This window comes from Nyctibius grandis, assembly GCF_013368605.1.
Source record: "Nyctibius grandis isolate bNycGra1 chromosome 34 unlocalized genomic scaffold, bNycGra1.pri SUPER_34_unloc_3, whole genome shotgun sequence".
In the NCBI taxonomy this organism is placed as follows: Eukaryota; Metazoa; Chordata; class Aves; order Nyctibiiformes; family Nyctibiidae; genus Nyctibius; species Nyctibius grandis.
In genome coordinates this window covers 21,474-40,900 of record NW_027167470.1, presented here as the reverse complement: position 1 = coordinate 40,900, position 19,427 = coordinate 21,474, and the positions used below count along the sequence as shown (strand labels likewise).

Sequence of the window (19,427 nt, the reverse complement as noted above, 5' to 3'; positions counted from 1 at the left end):
CCACAACAAAGGTGCAGGCCTTAAAAGCTATTGCTGCCATCGTCCCATATCAGCCCTTTCACAGCCCCAACACCCATGGGGCTCCGGCCTTGTTTACCTTCCTAAAAGTCCAAACGTTTCCCACTACGTCCGAGAAAAAAGCCATGCTGTGAGCCAGGCTCCAAAATGCGAACGTCGGCAGATTGCACCCACAACAAAGGTGCAGGCCTTAAAAGCTATTGCTGGCTGCAATCGTCCCATGTCAGCCCTTTCACAGCCCCAATAACCCATGGGGCTCCAGGCTTGTTTACCTACCCAAGTCCAAGCGTTTCCCACTAGGTCCGAGAAAAACCTGAGCTGAGAGCCAGGCTCCAAATTACGAACGTCGGCAGATTGATCCCACAAGAATGGTGCAGGCCTTCAAAGCTATTCCTGGCTGCAATCGTCCCATATCAGCCCTTTCACAGCCACAACAACCATGGGGCTCCGGGCATCTTAAGCTACCCAAAAGTCCAAACGTTTCACACTACGTCAGAGAAATGACATGCCGAGAGCCAGGCTCCAAAATGCGAACGTCTGCAGATTGCTCAGACAACAAAGGTGCAGGCCTTCAAAGCTATTGCTGGCTGCCATCGTCCCATATCAGCCCTTTCACAGCCCCAAGAGCCATAGGGCTGCGGTCTTCTTTACATACGCAAAAGTCCAAACGTTTCCCACTACGTCCGAGGAAAAAGCCATGCTGTGAACCAGGCTCCAAAATGCGAACGTCCGCAGATTACTCCCCCAAGAAAGATGCAGGCCTTAAAAGCTACTCCTGGCCGCAATCATCTCATATCAGCCCTTTCAGACCCCAACAACCATGGGTCTCTGGGGTTGCTTACCTACCGAAAAGTCTAAACGTTTCCAACTACGTCCGAGAACAACCTGAGCTGAGAGCCAGGCTCCAAAATGCGAACGTCTGGAGATTGCTCCCACAACAAAGGTGCAGGTCTTCAAAGCTATTCCTGGCTGCAATTGTCCCATATCAGCCCTTTTACAGCCACAACAACCATGGGGCTCCGGGCATCTTTAGCTACCCAAAAGTCCAAACATTTCCCACTACATCTGAGAAAAGCCGAGCAGAGAGCCAGGCTCCAAAATGCGAACGTTTGCAGATTGCTCCCACAACAAAGGTGCAGGCCATAAAAGCTATTGCTGCCATCGTACCATATCAGCCCTTTCACAGCCCCAAGAGCCATGGGGCTCCGGTCTTCTTTACGTACGCAAAAGTCCAAACGTTTCCCATTACTTCCGAGAAAAAAGCCATGCTGTGAGCCAGGCTCCAAAATGCGAAGGTCCGTAGATTGCTCCCCCAAGAGAGATGCAGGCCTTAAAAGCTATTACTGGCTGCAATCGTCCCATATCAGCCCTTTCACAGCCCCTAGAACCATGGGGCTCCGTCATCTTTACATACGCAGAAGTCCAAACGTTTCTCACTACGTCCGAGAAATAGCCAAGCCGAGTGCCTGACTGCAAAATGCGAACGTCCGCACATTGCTCCCACAACAAAGGCGCAGGCCTTAAAACCTATTACTGGCTGCAATCGTCCCATATCAGCCCTTTCACAGCCCCTACAATCATGGGGATCCGGGCTTGTTTTCCTACCCAAAAGTCCAAACGTTTCCCACTACGTCCGAAAAAAATTAGAGCCGAGAGCCAGGCTCCAAAATGCGAATGTCCGCAGATTGCTCCCACAACAAAGGTGCAGGCCTTAAAGCTATTGCTGCCGGTAATTATCCCATATCAGCCCTTTCACAGCCGCAACAACCATGGGGCTCCATCATCTTTACGTACGCAAAAGTCCAAACATTTCCCATTACATCTGAGAAAAAGCCGAGCCGAGAGCCAGGCTCCAAAGTGCGAACGTCCACAGACTATTCCCACAACAAAGGCGCAGGCCTTAAAAGCTATTACTGGTTGCAATAGTCCCATATCAGCCCTTCACAGCCCTAACAACCGTGGGGCTCCGTCATCTTTACATACGCAAAAGTCCAAATATTTCCGAAAACGTCCGAGAAAAATGCGAGCCGAGAGCGAGGTTCCAAAATGCGAAAGTCGGCACATTGCTCCCCAACAAAGGTGCAGGCCTTAAAACCTATTGCTGGCTGCAGTCGTCCCATATCAGCCTTTTCACAGCCCCTACAATCAAGGGGATCTGGGCTTGTTTACGTACCCAAAAGTCCAAACGTTTCCTACTACTTCCGAGAAAATCCAAGACGAGAGCCCAGCTCCAAAACACGAACGTACGCAAATTGCTCCCACAACAAAGGTGCAGGCCTTAAAAGCTATTGCTGACTCCAATCGTCCAATATCAGCGCTTTCACAGCCCCAATAACCCTTGGGGCTCCAGGCTTGTTTACCTACCTAAAAGTCCAAACGTTTCCCACTACTTCCGAGAACAACCTGAGCTGAGAGCCAGGCTCCAAATTGCTAACGTCGGCAGATTGATCCCACAACAAAGGTGCAGGCCTTAAAAGCTATTGCTGGCTGCAATTGTCCCATATCAGCCCTTTCAGAGCCCTAACAACCATGGGGCTCCGGGGTTGTTTACCTATCCAAAAGTCCAAACGTTTCCCACTACGGCAGAGAAAAACCTGAGCTGAGAGCCTGGCTCCAAAAATGCGAACGTCCGCAGATTGCTCCCACAACAAAGGTGTAGGCCTTAAAAGCCACTGCTGGCTGCAATCGTCCCATATCAGCCCTTTCACAGCGCCAACAGCCATGAGGCTCTGTCATCTTTACATACGCAAAAGTCCATCGTTTCCCACTACGACCGATAAAAAGCCGAGCCGAGAGCCCGGCTCCAAAATGCGAATGTCCGCAGATTGCTCCCACAAAAAAGGTGCAGGCCTCAAAAGCTATTGCTGGTTGCAATCGTTCCATATCAGCCCTTTCACAGCCCTTAAAAACATGGGTCTCCGTCATCTTTATATACGTAAAAGCTCAAAAGGTTCCCACTACGTCGGAGAAAAATGTGATCCGAGAGCCATTCTCCAAAATGCGAACGTCCGCAGATTGCTCCCACAACAAAGGTGCAGGCCTTAAAAGCTATTGCTGGCTGCAATCGTCCCATATCAGCCCTTTCAAAGCCCTAGCAACCATGGGGCTCCGGGCTTCTTAAGCTACCCAAAAGTCCAAACATTTACCACTAGGTCCGAGAAATAGCCGAGCCGAGAGCCAGACTCCAAAATGCGAACGTCCGCAGATTGCTCCCACAACAAAGCTGCAGGCCATAAAAGCTATTGCTGACTGCAATCGTCCCATATCAGCACTTTCACATCCCCACAGCCGTGGGGCACCGTCACCTTTACATACACAAAAGTCCAAACGTTTCCCACTACGTCCAAGAAAAGCCATGCCGAGAGCCAGGCTCCAAAATGCGAACGCCTGCAGATTGCTCCCACAACAAAGGTGCAGGCCTTAAAAGCTATTGCTGGCTGCAATCGTCCCATATCAGCCCTTTCACAGCCACAACAACCATGGGGCTCCAGGCTTGTTTACCTACCCAAAGACCCAAACGTTTCCCACTACGTCTGAGAAAAACCGAGCCGAGAGCCTGGCTCCAAAATGCGAACGTCCGGAGAATACTTCCCCAAGAAAGGTGCAGGCCTTAAAATCTATTGCAGGCCGCAACCATCCCATATCAGCCCTTTCACAGTCCCAACAACCATGGGGCTCTGGGCTTGTTTACCTACGCAAAAGTCCAAAGTTTTCATACTACATCCGAGAAAATAGGAGCCGAGCGCCAGGCTCCAAAATGCGAACGTCCGCAGATTGCTACCATAGCAAAGGTGCAGGCCTTAAGCGCTATTGCTGGCTGGAATCGTCCCATGTCAGCCCTTTCACAGCACCAACAATCATGGGGCTCCGTGCTTGGTTACCTACCCAAAAGTCCAAACGTTTCATACTACGTCTGAGAAAATAGGCGCCGAGAGCCAGCCTCCAAAATGCTAACGTCCGCAGATTGCTCCCAGAACAAAGGGGCAGGCCTTAAAAGCTATTGCTGCCTGCAATCCTCCCATGTCAGCCCTTTCACAGTCCCAAGAACCATGGGTTTTCGGGCATGTTTACCTACTCAAAAGTCCAAACGTTTCACACTACATCCGAGAAAAAGCAGAGCCAAGAGCCAGGCTCCAAAATACGAACGTCCGCAGATTGCTCCCACAACAAAGGTGCAGGCCTTAAAAGCTATTGCTGGCTGCAATCGTCCCATATCAGCCCTTTCACAGCCCCTACAACCGTGGGGCTCCAGGATTGTTTACCTACCCAAAAGTCCAAACGTTTCCCAGTACGTCCGAGAAAAAGCCGAGCCGAGAGCCAGGCTCCAAAATGCGAACGTCTGCAGATTGCTCCCACAACAAAGGTGCAGGCCTTAAAAGCTATTGCTGGCTGCAATCCTCCCATGTCAGCCTATTCACAGCCCCAATAACCATGGGGCTCCGGGCTTGGTTACTAAGCCAAAAGACCAAACGTTTCCCACTACGTCCGAGAAAAGCCGAGCCAAGAGTAAGGCTCGAAAATGCGAACGTCCGCAGATTGCTCCCACAACAAAGGTGCAGGCCTTAAAAGCTATTGCTGGATGTCATCGTCCCATGTCAGCCCTTTCACAGTCCCAACAAACATGGGGCTCCAGGCTTGTTTACCTACCCAAAAGTCCAAACGTTTTACACTACATCCGATAAAATAGGAGCCGAGAGCCAAGGTCCAAAATGCGAACGTCCGCAGATTGCTACCACAGCAAAGCTGCAAGTCTTAAAAGCTCTTGCTGGCTGCAATCCTCCCATGTCAGCCTATTCACAGCCCCAACAACCATGGGGCTCCGGGCTTGGTTACTAAGCCAAAAGACCAAACGTTTCCCACTACGTCCGAGAAAAAGCCGAGCCAAGAGTAAGGCTCGATAATGCGAACGTCCGCAGATTGCTCCCACAACAAAGGTGCAGGCCTTAAAAGCTATTGCTGGCTGCAATCCTCCCATGTCAGCACTTTCACAGTCCCAACAACCATGGGGCTCCAGCCTTGTTTACCTACCCAAAAGACCAAACGTTTCCCACTACGTCCGAGAGAAGACGAGCCAAGGGTCAGTCTCAAAATTGCGACCGTCTGCTGATTCCTCGCACAACAAAGGTGCAGGCCTTAAAAGCTATTGCTGGCTGCAATCGTCCCCTATCAGCCCTTTCACAGCGCCAACAACCATGGGGCTCCGGGCTTGGTTACCTACCGAAAATTCCAAACGTTTCACACTAGGTCCAAGAAAAAGCCGAGCCGAGAGCCAGGCTCCAAAATGCGAACATTCATAATTTGCTCCCACAGGAAAGCTGCAGGTCTTAAAAGCACTTGCTGGCTGCAATCCTACCATGTCAGCCTATTCACAGCCTCAACAACCATGGGGCTCCGGGCTTGGTTACGAAGCCAAAAGTACAAACGTTTCATACTACGTCTGAGAAAATAGGCGCCGAGAGCCAGGCTCCAAAATGCGAACGTCCGCAGATTGCTCCCACTGCAAAGGTGCAGGCCTGAAAAGCCCTTGCTGGCTGCAATCCTCCCATGTCAGCCCTTTCACAGTCCCAACAACCATGGGGCTCTAGGCTTGGTTATCTACCCAAAAGTCCAAACGTTTCCCACTACGTCCGAGAAAAAGCCATGCTGAGAGCCAGGCTCCAAAATGCGAACGTCCGCAGATTGCTCCCACAACAAAGGCGCAGGCCTTAAAAGCTATTGCTGGCTGCAATCGTCCCATGTCAGCCCTTGCAGAGCACCAACAAGCATGGGTCTCCGGACTTCATTACTAAGCCAAAAGTCCAAACGTTTCACACAACATCCGGGAAAAATTTGAGCTGAGAGCCACGCTCCAAAATGCGAATGTCCGCATATTGCTGCCACAAGAAAGTTGTAACCCTTATAAGCTGTTGCTGGCTGCAACTGTCCCATGTCAGCCCTTTCACAGCCCTAATAACCATGGGGATCCAGGCTCCTTTACCTATCCATAAGTCCAAATGTTTCACACTACGTCCGAGAGAAACCTGAGCGGAGAGATAGGCTCGAAAATGCAAAGGTCTGCAGATTGCTCCCACAACAAAGGTGCAGGCCTTAAATGCTATTGCTGAATTAAGTCGTCCCACGTCAGCACTTTCATAGTCCTAACAACCATGGGCCTCCGGGCTGGTTTACCTACCCAAAAGTCCAAATGTTTCACACTATGTCCGAGAAAATGCCGAGGCGAATATCAGGCTCCAAAATGCTAACGTCCGCAGATAGCTCCCATAACAAAGGTGCAGGCCTTAAAAGCTATTGCTGGCTGCAATCGTCCCATATCAGCCCTTTCACAGCCCCAAGAACCATGGGGCTCCAGGCTCCTTTACCTATCCAAAAGTCCAAATGTTTCACTTTACGTCCGAGAAAAACCCGAGCTGAGAGCCAGGCTCCACAATGCGAACGTCTGCAGATTGTTCCCACAACAAAGGTGCAGGCCTTAAAAGCTGTTGCTGGCTGCAATCCTCCCATGTCAGCCCTTGCACAGCCCCAACAAGCATGGGGCTCCGGGCTGGGTTACTAAGCCAGAAGTCCAAACGTTTCACACTACGTCCGAGTAAAGCCTGAGCTGAGAGCAGGGGCCAAAATGCGAACGTCCGCACATTGCTGCCAGAAGAAAGTTGTAAACCTTAAAAGCTATTGCTGGCTGCAATCGTCCCATATCAGCCCTTTCACAGCCCCAAAAACCATGGGGCTCCAGCCTTGTTTACCTACCCAAAAGTCCAAACATTTCACTGTACGTCCGAGAGAAACCTGAGCGGAAAGCCAGGCTCCAAAATGCGAACGTCCGAAGATTGCCCCCACAACAAAGAGGCAGGCCTTAAAAGCTATTGCTGGCTGCAATCGTCCCATGTCAGCCCTTTCACAGCCCCACAGTAACCATGGGGCTCCAGGCTCCTTTACCTATCCAAATGTCCAAATGTTTCACTTTACGTCCGAGAACAACCCGAGCTGAGAGCCAGGCTCCACAATGCGAACGTCCGCAGATAGCTCCCATAACAAAGGATGCAGGCCTTAAAAGCTGTTGCTGCCTGCAATCGTCCCATATCAGCCCCTGCACATCGCCAAGAACCATTGGGCTCCGGGCTGGGTTACTAAGCCAGAAGTCCAAACGTATCACACTGCGTCCGAGAGAAATCTGAGCGGAGAGAAAGGCTCGAAAATGCAAACGTCCACAGATTGCTCCGACAACAAAGGTGCAGGCCTTAAAGGCTGTTGCTGGATGCAATCGTCCCATATCACCCCTTTCACAGCCCCAACAACAATGGGCCTCCCTGCTTCATTACTAAGCCAAAAGTCCACAAGTTTCAATTTACGTCCGAGAAAAATCCGAGCCGAGAGCCAGGCTCCAAAATGCGAACGTCCGCAGATTGCTCCCACAACAAAGGTGCAGGCATTAAAAGCTGTTGCTGGCTGCAATCGTCGCATGTCAGGCCTTTCACAGCCCCAACAACCATGGGGCTCCGGTCTTCGTTATTAAGCCAAACGTCCTAACATTTCACTTTACGTCCGAGAGAAACCTGAGCGGAAAGGCAGGCTCCAAAATGCGAACGTCCACAGATTGCTCCCACAACCAAGGTGCAGACCTTAAATGCTTTTGCTGGATTAAGTCGTCCCATGTCAGCACTTTCATAGTCCTAACAACCATGGGCCTCCGGGCTGGTTTACCTACCCAAAAGTCCAAACGTTTCACACAATATCCGGGAAAAATTTGAGCTGAGAGCCAGGCTCCAAAATGCGAATGTCCGCACATTGCTGCCACAAGAAAGTTGTAAGCCTTATAAGCTGTTGCTGGCTGCAATTGTCCCATGTCAGCCCTTTCACAGCCCTAATAACCATGGGGCTCCAGGCTCCTTTACCTATCCATAAGTCCAAAATGTTTCACACTACGTCCGAGAGAAACCTGAGCGGAGAGATAGGCTTGAAAATGCAAAGGTCCACAGATTGCTCCGACAACAAAGGTGCAGGCCTTAAAAGCTGTTGCTGGCTGTAATCGTCCCATATCAGCCCTTTCACAGCCCCAACAACCATGGGGCTCCGGGCTTCGTTACTAAGCCCAAAGTCCAAACGTTTCACACTATGTCTGAGAAAAACCTCAGCTGAGATCCAGGCTCCAAAATGCAAAGGTCCGCAGATTGCTCCCACAACAAAGGTGCAGGCCTTAAAAGCTATTGCTGGCTGCAAGCGTCCCATATCAGCCCTTTCTCAGCTCAACAACCATGGGGCTCCAGTCTTCTTTACCTACCCAAAAGTCCAAACATTTCCCAAAACGACCGATAAAAACCTAAGCTGAGAGTCAGGTTACAAAATGTGAACATCCGTAGATTGCTCCCACAACAAAGGTGCAGGCTGTAAAAGCCATTGCTTGCTGCAACCGTCCCATATCAGCCCTTTCACAGCCCGAACAACCATGGGGCTCCGGGCTTGTATACCCTGCCTGGGCGAGCTTCTGCTCCCCGTCCTCCATGCGGTTCATGAGCTCCTGTCTCGTAACTACAATTTTGAGACCCCGCGTCGGGGCGAGGGCGGTCCCCAGGCTGCCTCTGCGGCTCCTCCTTGAAATGGGGGCGTGGGGGGGGGGTCGGGGAACACACGACAGGGCATTGGGGCGCATGGGGGGGGAGGGGGTGTGGCACAGAAAGTTTTGGCACTAAAATGTGGGGGAGAAAAATTAGGCATGAAAATGGGGGAGAATGGGGGGGCACAGAAAGGGGGTGCCAATGGGGAGCACTGAAATGGTTGGGGGAATAAGGGGACGGCACCAAAATGGGGGAGGAATGGAGGGCACTGAAAGGGGGGGGGCACCAAATTGGGGGGGGGGCATGGGCAGGCCAGAATGGGGGTGCACCACAACGGGGGCCAGTGGGTCCATCCCAGCTGGCTGTGCTGCCCCAAACCCCCACGGGCCCGGGGTGGGGGGGCAGTCAGGGAGTGGCCCCCTTGCCCCCAATCCTCTCCCTGTCCCCCCAGGCCTGACCCGCCTGCATGTGATCGTGAGCTCGTGCACCCGCGAAAGCTTCCTGCTGCTGGAGCATGGGGCCGACATGGACACAGTGGTGGGGTTGCAGGGTCCTGGGGGGGCTGGGTCAAGCCGGGGGGGAGCTCTGGGGGGGGTGGAGGGCTCATGGGGTCCTGGGGGGTTTGGAGGGGCCGGGGATGGGCGCTCAGGGGCTGAGGGGGTCTGGGCTGCACTGGTGTGGGGAGGTTGGAGGAGTCTGGGGGGCTTTGGGGGCGGCCCTGGGGGAGGCAGGGCCTGGAGGGAGCAGGGGTCTGTCAGGGCGATTTTGGGGTCCTCTTACCTCACCCCCTGGGGCTCCCCCAGGACATCAAGAGCGGCCGCTCCCCGCTGCTGCATGTGGTGTAGAGCAACAGCCTGGTGACGGCCGAGCTGCTCATCCAGGTGGTGGACTTGGGTGGGGGGGGGGTGTTGGAGATTTGGGGTGCCTGGGGGATGTGGGGCGGTGTGGGGGGGCTGCGGGGCGCATTGGGGCTGCGGGGGGCTGTGGGAAATTGGGGGGTCGGGGTGCTGCAGGGGGCTGTGGGAAATTGAGGGGTCTGGGGCTGCGGGGGGGCTGTGGGAAGTTGGGGGTCTCTGGGAGGGCTGCGGGCGGCTCTGAGGACGGGGGTCCCAGCAGCACGGCGCCAGCGTGAACACAGTCTTACGCAGGGTGCATGGTGTTGCACGTGGCCGCGGGCCGGGTGCTCCTGGGGGGGGGGTCCTGCGGCTGCTCCTGCGCAGCAGCGCCGACTGCACCCTCAAGAACTACCACACCAACACCCTCCTCGGCCGTGGCCAGCAGACGGCAGGTGGGGGGGGCTCCGGCGGGCTCTGGGGGTGCAATGGGGGGCTGGGGTGCAAGGGGGTGTGATGGGGGGTTTGGGGTGCAGAGGGGGGGGGTGCAGTGGGGAGTTAGGGTGCAGGGAGGGTGCAATGGGGGGTTGGAGTGTGGGGGGTGGGAGTGGGGTGCCAGGGTTTGGGTTGCAGTGGAGGGATTTGGGGTACAGGGGGATGTGGAGGACACTGGGCGGGGGGGGGCGACACTGTGGAGAGAGAAGGGGAAGGACCTGGGGGTGCACTGGGGGGGCTGGAGGGATGGCACTGGGGGGTTTTGGGGTGCATGAGGGGGATTTGGGTGCCACCTGCCCTCGTGCTAACTCCTGCATCCCCCCAGGTCATCGACATCCTCTGGGAAAAGGCCTCACAGCCCCCCCCGGCCCCCTCTGGCCCCCTCCCACCCCCTGATGGGTCCCCCCAGGCACCCAATGGTGGGGGGGGGCTCTGCGAGGTTGGGGGTTCCCGGGCTTTGGGGGGGGGGGGGGCAAGGCGGGTTTGGGGGGTTGTGTCTGGGGAGGGGGTGTCAAAGAGGGTCCCAAGGGAAGGGGAAGGTACCTGGGGGTCCTGAGTGGGAGGGGGGAGTTTTTGGGGGAGTCTGGGGCGCACGTGGGGATTTTGGGGGGTATTGAGGGGGCCCAGGGGGGCCCTGAGGGTCCCATGGGGGGTCCCAGGGTTTGGGGGGGTCCCTCGGGGGATCCAGGGGGGGTTGGGGGCCCCCCTGACCGCACTGTCATCCCCCACAGGATGGCCCTCCCCTGCGTCCCCCCCGGCCTCCCTCAGCCCCCCCCCCAGACCCCCACCGCAGCCAATCAGAGTGTGGACTCTGCTGAGGCGGCCAATGGGGTGCAAGGGCTGGGGCCCCGCCTGGGGGTGAAGCGTGAAGGTGGCACAGGGCAGCCAATGGGATGCGCCAGTGGCCCCGCCCTCACCCTGCCATTGGCCGACGCCCGCCTGGATTCCGCCAGCCTCTACCGAATGGCGTCGCCAGGCCAGGAGGCTGCAGCCAATCCCCTCGCACCCGCAGCCCTTCCACCGGCCGATTGCCTTGCTGGGGCCACCGGCCAATCAGAGGCCGCTGCAGGCAGCCCAGATGGACCAATCATGGACGCTGGCAGAAGGGGGCAAACCTCCCCCCCCCCCCCAGCCCCCTCGGCTCCGCCCCCGGGAGGGGCGGGGCCAGGCAGGAGGGGGCAGGTGACCTCGCCCGGGAACCGCCCCCCCACGTCCAGGAGGACTCACGACCCCCCGCGGGACAGGGAAAGTGGCGGGACGGGGCCCCCCGCAGACTTGTCCCACCTGGGGGACCCCGCGGCCGCGAGGGGCTACCTGGCCCCATCCACGAACATTAACCCTCCCCCCCGGGGAGGGGCTACTCCTGTAACGAGCCGAATTAAACCGATTTTGGCTACAAATCCTCCTGGGGCGGGGCCGGAGGTGGGAGGGGCGGGGCTAAGCTGTCAGTCCTCCAGCAGCTGCACTCTATGGGCTTGGCGGTCGTCCCGGGCCCTGGAAGTGCCCATCAGACCTCCGGAAATCGCTCTCTATGGGCCGGCGGTCCTCCTGGAACCGGAAGTGCCCACCAGTCCTCCGGAAATCACTCTCTATGGGCCGGCGGTCCTCCCGGGCTGCAGAGTCCCATGTCAGCTCTTTCACAGGCCCAACAACCATGGGGCTCTGGGCTTGTTTAGCTACCCAAATGTCCAAACGTTTCTCTCTCGCTCTAAAAGACTAAAAACTCTCTCCTTCATACAGCCTCTGATACATTTCTTATATTTCTGTGTTTTTTTGGTGCTTTCTGTCCTTTGGAACTCATCTACTTCTGTTGAGGCAGTCAGTCAGAGAGAGACCACCGAGGTGATGCCGAATGGTCAATGATTTAGAATAAATAATCTACTTGACAACAAGAGATACTTTTGAGAAGAGATTCTTATGGGACCTAATTCTGCTTTATCACTCAATCCTACGTAGAATGTAGTTCTGGTAGAAGTCGGGTAGCACGCTAGAAACGAAGTCTAAACGCACAGCATTTTAGTTTTTTCACCGTGTCCTGGTTTTGTGTGGATAAAATTTATAGAATCGCTTTTCTGTTCCATTTTGTTTCAGTTTGTGGCCAGCTGTGGGACAGTGATCAAGGCCATCAGCAGTTAAATCCAGGGCACCTGGCCCAGGCTGGCCCGCAGGTGTATTCTATAACATTAACCTCAGGTTCATTATAAAAGGGAAAGCTTGGGGGGTGGGGCTCTTTTTGCTCTGCTCCCCTCCCTCTTTCTCCTTCTCCACAATGGCTATCTCAAGAGGAACTTGCCCTCACTCTGTGGGCTAAGTATACTTTTCTGTGTTTTGTATTAGCACCGGTATCGGTTTTAAATTGGACCCCACGAGTCTCCCTCCTTTTCCCGAATCCCTTTCTGGGTCTGGGAAGGGCCATTGGGTGATGGAACAGCTGCTTATTGTTTAGCCCCAGGTGTGGGCTAAATGAAGACACAGAGAAAGGTAAATTGTGTAATTTTTGATGCTCATTTTGTTATTGCATCTAATGAGCTACTTTCTTATGTAGCTTAGTATGCCATCAATCTTTTTTTACCTACGCTCCAGAAAATCTAAGTTTAACTCCTACCCGGTCACATCGCCGATACGATAGATGTAGCTGCGGTAAAAGACCAGGCTTTGTCATTTCCAGTAAGGCTCGCTTCGTCCGTTCCAGGCTTCCCAGGCCATAAACTTAAGGCAGAGGCCTCGGGGGGTTCATGGGCATGAATATAGGGCTGGAGTTGTCAGGAGAAGTTAAGGTTTCCTTCCTGACACTTCAGGAGAAGAAAATGGGCTTCTAAAGTTTTGCCCCTGGGGGATGGCTGGGAAAGGGAGACGGGTTCATCAGCGATTCTCAGATTGGTTTTGCTATTGGATTTGTTGTCAATGAACTCTGTTTCGTTGTAGTCTCTCTGCAGATGATGGGAGGTATGACAAAGTCACAAGCGATGGTAATGAGGAGGATCAGGGGAGTGGTGATGTATCACAAAGATAATAGTAATTTTGTGTCTCTTGGTATCTCAGGTAGGTATCTCAAGGAACAACGGCCTCAGTGTCCGACTCTGGGACGAACAGGTGAGCAGAACACCACAGCGCTTCTGAGGAGGGTTTTGCAGCAGAAGAGTTTAGTATCGGCCAGTGTGAAGCTTCCAGCTGGCACTGTTGGTTTGTTGTTTTTTTTTTTTTTGCAGATAATGTTGAGGAATGTGGCGACTGCAGAAAGGACCCGGATAGCCAATGTAGGTTTTGCTGAGGATGGATTTGGACTCCTGGTTCTATGAAAGGTAAGTTGAGGCCCCAGGGCTGGGGAACACTGGGAGGAGGGAACAAAGGTGGGAATTGCCGGGAGGGGTTGTAAAGGCAGTGTGGGGGAGCAGGCTGCCCGGGAGCAGCCCCCTTTGGGCCAGCTGAGGGAGCGGATTACGTATCAGGGCAATGAGTATGTGTGCCAGGCAGGGCAGTTCCAGCCCGCGTCTGTTTGTTGCGGGAGCGATCTGCGCGGGGGGGGCGGGAGTGGATCCCTGCGCGGCGCCTGCGCCGGCGCACAAGAGCGGCGGCGCGCAGGGCGGGCGGTCCGAGGTTCCGTCAGGTTCCCGCCGCGGTGGCGCCGGCGCCGCGCCGGGGCAGGTGAGGGGCCGTGGGCACGGCGGGTCTGGGAGGGGGGGATCCCCCGGTCGGGGCTGTCGCGGGCGGGTTCGAGCTCTGCGCTCCTTGGGCGGGGGGCGGAAGCGGCCCCGGGCCGAACGCTGCCCCGGGCTCGTCGGGGGGGTTTTGGGGCCGGGCCTGTTTCCGGGTCGGGGGGAGCAGGGACAGCCCCGTCCGGCTCTCAGATGCCAGGTGTTGGGGCCAGGCAGGCTCTGCCGCTGCCGGCGCGGGTCGGGTAGCGGCGGCCCGGGGCGGCTCCGGCAGTGCCGGGTGGGTCTCGGTCCCTGCACGCGGAGGGGGGGGAGGAAGAGCCCTGGCTGCTGCCGCCGGGGGAGGTCGTGGGGGCGGGCAGGGCTGTGCTCCCGGAGCAGCTGGGCCCGGCTCCCGCGGGGGCTTTCGGTCCTGGGGGGTTTGGGGTGCCGGTTCGGCAGTGTTGCTGCTCTTCGTCTTAAGTGTTCTGTCATGGTTCGGAGCTCTGAATCATAGTTTTTTTCAGTTTTTGGCAAGTTCTTTTTTACAAGGAGATGCTACGTTTATAAGCTAAGTCATTTCCATGCAGATGCGTCGGTCAGTGCAATTGAGTTATGATTATTAAAAGCACAACAAGGATACCCATCTTACACATCTGCACTATTTGTGAACAAGTGTACATCACACACAAATGTCATTGGGACACACATGGTCTGCACTTCATGCTGTGACAAGACAATATGCTGAGGTGGGGATGAGCTCCAACAGGAAAATAAAAGGTACAAGGTTATGGTGTTTTACTTTGTTAATTTTTGGGGGTGTCCTGTTTTTGTGGGGATAAAATTTATAGAATCATTTTGTGTTCTACTTCGTTTTAGTATGTAGCCAGCTGTGGAATGGTAATTAAGTCCATTAGCAGTTAAACCCAGGCCGCCCCAGGCCGGAACACAGCTGTATTGCATAATATTAATGTCAGGCTCTCTCTAAATGGGAAAGCTTGCTGGGGATAGGGGGAACTCTGTGCTCTGTACTCTTCTCTATTGGAGGCTGTGAAAGGGCTGATATGGGATGATTGCAGCCAGCAACAGCTTTTAAGGCCTGCACCCTTTGATATGGGAGCTATCTGCGGACGTTCGCATTGTGGAGCCTGGCTCTCAGCTCGGGTTTTTCTCGGACGTAAAGTGAAACATTTGGACTTTTGGATAGGTAAAGGAGCCTGGAGCCCCATGGTTGTTGTGGGGCTGTGAAAGGGCTGACATGGGACGATTGCAGCCAGCAGTAGCTTTTAAGGCCTGCACCTTTGTTGTGGGAGCAATCTGCGGACGTTCGCATTTTGGAGCCTGGTTCTCGGCTCGGCTTTTATTTTAGGTAGTGTGAAACGTTTGGACTTTTGGGTAGGTAAACAAGGCCGGAGCCCCATGGTTGTTGGGGCTGTGAAAGGGCTGATATGGGACGATTGCAGCCAGCAATAGCTTTTAAGGCCTGCACCTTTGTTGTGGGAGCAATCTGCGGACGTTCGCATTTTGGAGCATGGTTCTAGGCTCGGTTTTTTCTCGGACCTAGTGGGAAACGTTTGGACTTTTGGGTAGGTAAACAAGGCTGGAGCCCCATGGTTGTTGGGGCTGTGAAAGGGCTGATATGGGACGATTGCAGCCAGCAATAGCTTTTAAGGCCTGCACCTTTGTTGTGGGAGCAATCTGCGGACGTTCGCATTTTGGAGCCTGGTTCTCGGCTCGGCTTTATTTCTCGGACTAGTGTGAAACGTTTGGACTTTTGGGTAGGTAAACAAGGCTGGAGCCCCATGGTTGTTGGGGCTGTGAAAGGGCTGATATGGGACGATTGCAGCCAGCAATAGCTTTTAAGGCCTGCACCTTTGTTGTGGGAGCAATCTGCGGACGTTCGCATTTTGGAGCCTGGTCTCTAGCTCGGCTTTTTCTCGGACGTAGTGTGAAACGTTTGGACTTTTGGGTAGGTAAACAAGGCCGGAGCCCCATGCTTGTTGGGGCTGTGAAAGGGCTGATATGGGACGATTGCAGCCAGCAACAGCTTTTAAGGCCTGCACCTTTGTTGTGGGAGCAATCTGCGGACGTTCGCATTTTGGAGCCTGGTTCTCAGGCTCGGCTTTTTTCTCGGACGTAGTGAAACGTTTGGACTTTTGGTAGGTAAACAAGGCCTGGAGCCCCATGGTTGTTGGGGCTGTGAAAGGGCTGACATGCGACGATTGCAGCCAGCAATAGCTTTTAAGGCCTGCACCTTTGTTGTGGGAGCAATCTGCGGACGTTCGCATTTTGGAGCCTGGTTCTCGGCTCGGCTTTTTCTCGGACCTAGTGGAAACGTTTGGACTTTTGGGTAGGTAAACAAGGCCGGAGCCCCATGGTTGTTGGGCTGTGAAAGGGCTGATATGGGACGATTGCAGCCAGCAATAGCTTTTAAGGCCTGCACCTTTGTTGTGGGAGCAATCTGCGGACGTTCGCATTTTGGAGCCTGGTTCTCGGCTCGGCTTTTATTTTAGGTAGTGTGAAACGTTTGGACTTTTGGGTAGGTAAACAAGGCTGGAGCCCCATGGTTGTTGGGGCTGTGAAAGGGCTGATATGGACGATTGCAGCCAGCAATAGCTTTTAAGGCCTGCACCTTTGTTGTGGGAGCAATCTGCGGACGTTCGCATTTTGGAGCCTGGTTCTAGGCTCGGCTTTTTTCTCGGACCTAGTGTGAAACGTTTGGACTTTTGGGTAGGTAAACAAGGCTGGAGCCCCATGGTTGTTGGGGCTGTGAAAGGGCTGATATGGGACGATTGCAGCCAGCAATAGCTTTTAAGGCCTGCACCTTTGTTGTGGGAGCAATCTGCGGACGTTCGCATTTTGGAGCCTGGTTCTCGGCTCGGCTTTTATTTTAGGTAGTGTGAAACGTTTGGACTTTTGGGTAGGTAAACAAGGCTGGAGCCCCATGGTTGTTGGGGCTGTGAAAGGGCTGATATGGGACGATTGCAGCCAGCAATAGCTTTTAAGGCCTGCACCTTTGTTGTGGGAGCAATCTGCGGACGTTCGCATTTTGGAGCCTGGTTCTAGGCTCGGCTTTTTTCTCGGACCTAGTGGGAAACGTTTGGACTTTTGGGTAGGTAAACAAGGCTGGAGCCCCATGGTTGTTGGGGCTGTGAAAGGGCTGATATGGACGATTGCAGCCAGCAATAGCTTTTAAGGCCTGCACCTTTGTTGTGGGAGCAATCTGCGGACGTTCGCATTTTGGAGCCTGGTTCTCGGCTCGGCTTTTATTCTAGGTAGTGGGAAACGTTTGGACTTTTGGGTAGGTAAACAAGGCCGGAGCCCCATGGTTGTTGGGGCTGTGAAAGGGCTGATATGGGACGATTGCAGCCAGCAATAGCTTTTAAGGCCTGCACCTTTGTTGTGGGAGCAATCTGCGGACGTTCGCATTTTGGAGCCTGGTTCTAGGCTCGGCTTTTTTCTCGGACCTAGTGGGAAACGTTTGGACTTTTGGGTAGGTAAACAAGGCCTGGAGCCCCATGGTTGTTGGGGCTGTGAAAGGGCTGATATGGGACGATTGCAGCCAGCAATAGCTTTTAAGGCCTGCACCTTTGTTGTGGGAGCAATCTGCGGACGTTCGCATTTTGGAGCCTGGTTCTCGGCTCGGCTTTTTTCTCGGACATAGTGGGAAACGTTTGGACTTTTGGGTAGGTAAACAAGGCCGGAGCCCCATGGTTGTTGGGGCTGTGAAAGGGCTGATATGGGACGATTGCAGCCAGCAATAGCTTTTAAGGCCTGCACCTTTGTTGTGGGAGCAATCTGCGGACGTTCGCATTTTGGAGCCTGGTTCTAGGCTCGGCTTTTTTTCTCGGACTAGTGTGAAACGTTTGGACTTTTGGGTAGGTAAACAAGGCTGGAGCCCCATGGTTGTTGGGGCTGTGAAAGGGCTGATATGGGACGATTGCAGCCAGCAATAGCTTTTAAGGCCTGCACCTTTGTTGTGGGAGCAATCTGCGGACGTTCGCATTTTGGAGCCTGGCTCTCTGCTCGGCTTTTTCTTCGGACCTAGTGGGAAACGTTTGGACTTTTGGGTAGGTAAACAAGGCTGAAGCCCCATGGTTGTTGGGGCTGTGAAAGGGCTGATATGGGACGACTGCAGCCAGCAATAGCTTTTAAGGCCTGCACCTTTGTTGTGGGAGCAATCTGCGGACGTTTCGCATTTTGGAGCCTGGTTCTAGGCTCGGTTTTTTCTCGGACCTAGTGGGAAACGTTTGGACTTTTGGGTAGGTAAACAAGGCCGGAGCCCCATGGTTGTTGGGGCTGTGAAAGGGCTGACATGCGACGATTGCAGCCAGCAATAGCTTTTAAGGCCTGCACCTTTGTTGTGGGAGCAATCTGCGGACGTTCGCATTTTGGAGCCTGGTTCTCGGCTCGGCTTTTATTTTAGGTAGTGAGAAACATTTGGACTTTTGGGTAGGTAAACAAGGCTGGAGCCCCATGGTTGTTGGGGCTGTGAAAGGGCTGATATGGGACGATTGCATCCAGCAACATGCTTTTAAGGCCTGCACCTTTGTTGTGGGAGCAATCTGCGGACGTTCGCATTTTGGAGCCTGGCTCTCAGCTCGGCTTTTTTCTCGGACCTAGTGGGAAACAGTTTGGACTTTTGGGTAGGTAAACAAGGCTGAAGCCCCATGGTTGTTGGGGCTGTGAAAGGGCTGATATGGGACGATTGCAGCCAGCAATAGCTTTTAAGGCCTGCACCTTTGTTGTGGGAGCAATCTGCGGACGTTCGCATTTTGGAGCATGGTTCTAGGCTCGGTTTTTTTCTCGGACATAGTGGGAAACGTTTGGACTTTTGGGTAGGTAAACAAGGCCGGAGCCCCATGATTGTTGGGGCTGTGAAAGGGCTGATATGGGACGACTGCAGCCAGCAACAGCTTTTAAGGCCTGCACCTTTGTTGTGGGAGCAATCTGCGGACGTTCGCATTTTGGAGCCTGGTTCTAGGCTCGTTTTTTTCTCGGACCTAGTGAAACGTTTGGACTTTTGGGTAGGTAAAAAGGCCGGAGCCCCATGATTGTTGGGTCTGTGAAAGGGCTGATATGGGACGATTGCTAGCCAGCAATAGCTTTTAAGGCCTGCACCTTTGTTGTGGGAGCAATCTGCGGACGTTCGCATTTTGGAGCCTGGTTCTCGGCTCGGCTTTTATTTAGGTAGTGTGAAACGTTTGGACTTTTGGGTAGGTAAACAAGGCCGGAGCCCCATGGATGTGGGGCTGTGAAAGGGCTGATATGGGACGATTGCAGCCAGCAATAGCTTTTAAGGCCTGCACCTTTGTTGTGGGAGCAATCTGCGGACGTTCGCATTTTGGAGCCTGGTTCTAGGCTCGGTTTTTTTCTCGGACCTAGTGGGAAACGTTTGGACTTTTGGGTAGGTAAACAAGGCCGGAGCCCCATGGTTGTTGGGGCTGTGAAAGGGCTGATATGGGACGATTGCAGCCAGCAACAGCTTTTAAGGCCTGCACCTTTGTTGTGGGAGCAATCTGCGGACGTTCGCATTTTGGAGCCTGGCTCTCTGCTCGGCTTTTTCTCGGACCTAGTGGGAAACGTTTGGACTTTTGGGTAGGTAAACAAGGCTGGAGCCCCATGGTTGTTGGGGCTGTGAAAGGGCTGATATGGGACGATTGCAGCCAGCAATAGCTTTTAAGGCCTGCACCTTTGTTGTGGGAGCAATCTGCGGACGTTCGCATTTTGGAGCATGGTTCTAGGCTCGGTTTTTTTCTCGGACCTAGTGGGAAACGTTTGGACTTTTGGGTAGGTAAACAAGGCTGGAGCCCCATGGTTGTTGGGGCTGTGAAAGGGCTGATATGGGACGATTGCAGCCAGCAATAGCTTTTAAGGCCTGCACCTTTGTTGTGGGAGCA

The 19,427-nt window shown here is 54.1% G+C and overlaps 1 protein-coding gene across 1 annotated transcript in view; it reads left to right on the top strand.

The window, feature by feature from the left end:
* Positions 1–8,884: 8,884 nt before the first annotated feature.
* LOC137677071 (poly [ADP-ribose] polymerase tankyrase-1-like) overlaps positions 8,885–19,427 on the top strand; it is a gene marked incomplete at its 3' end in the record, with an annotated part of 30,818 nt that continues 20,275 nt past the window's right edge. Inside the window, exons 1-5 of the mRNA XM_068424254.1 lie at positions 8,885–8,960; positions 9,019–9,109; positions 9,788–9,855; positions 10,305–10,314; positions 10,627–10,863. Of these exons, the coding sequence (XP_068280355.1) occupies positions 8,885–8,960; positions 9,019–9,109; positions 9,788–9,855; positions 10,305–10,314; positions 10,627–10,863 (482 nt within the window). The remainder of the gene's footprint in view (positions 8,961–9,018; positions 9,110–9,787; positions 9,856–10,304; positions 10,315–10,626; positions 10,864–19,427) is intronic.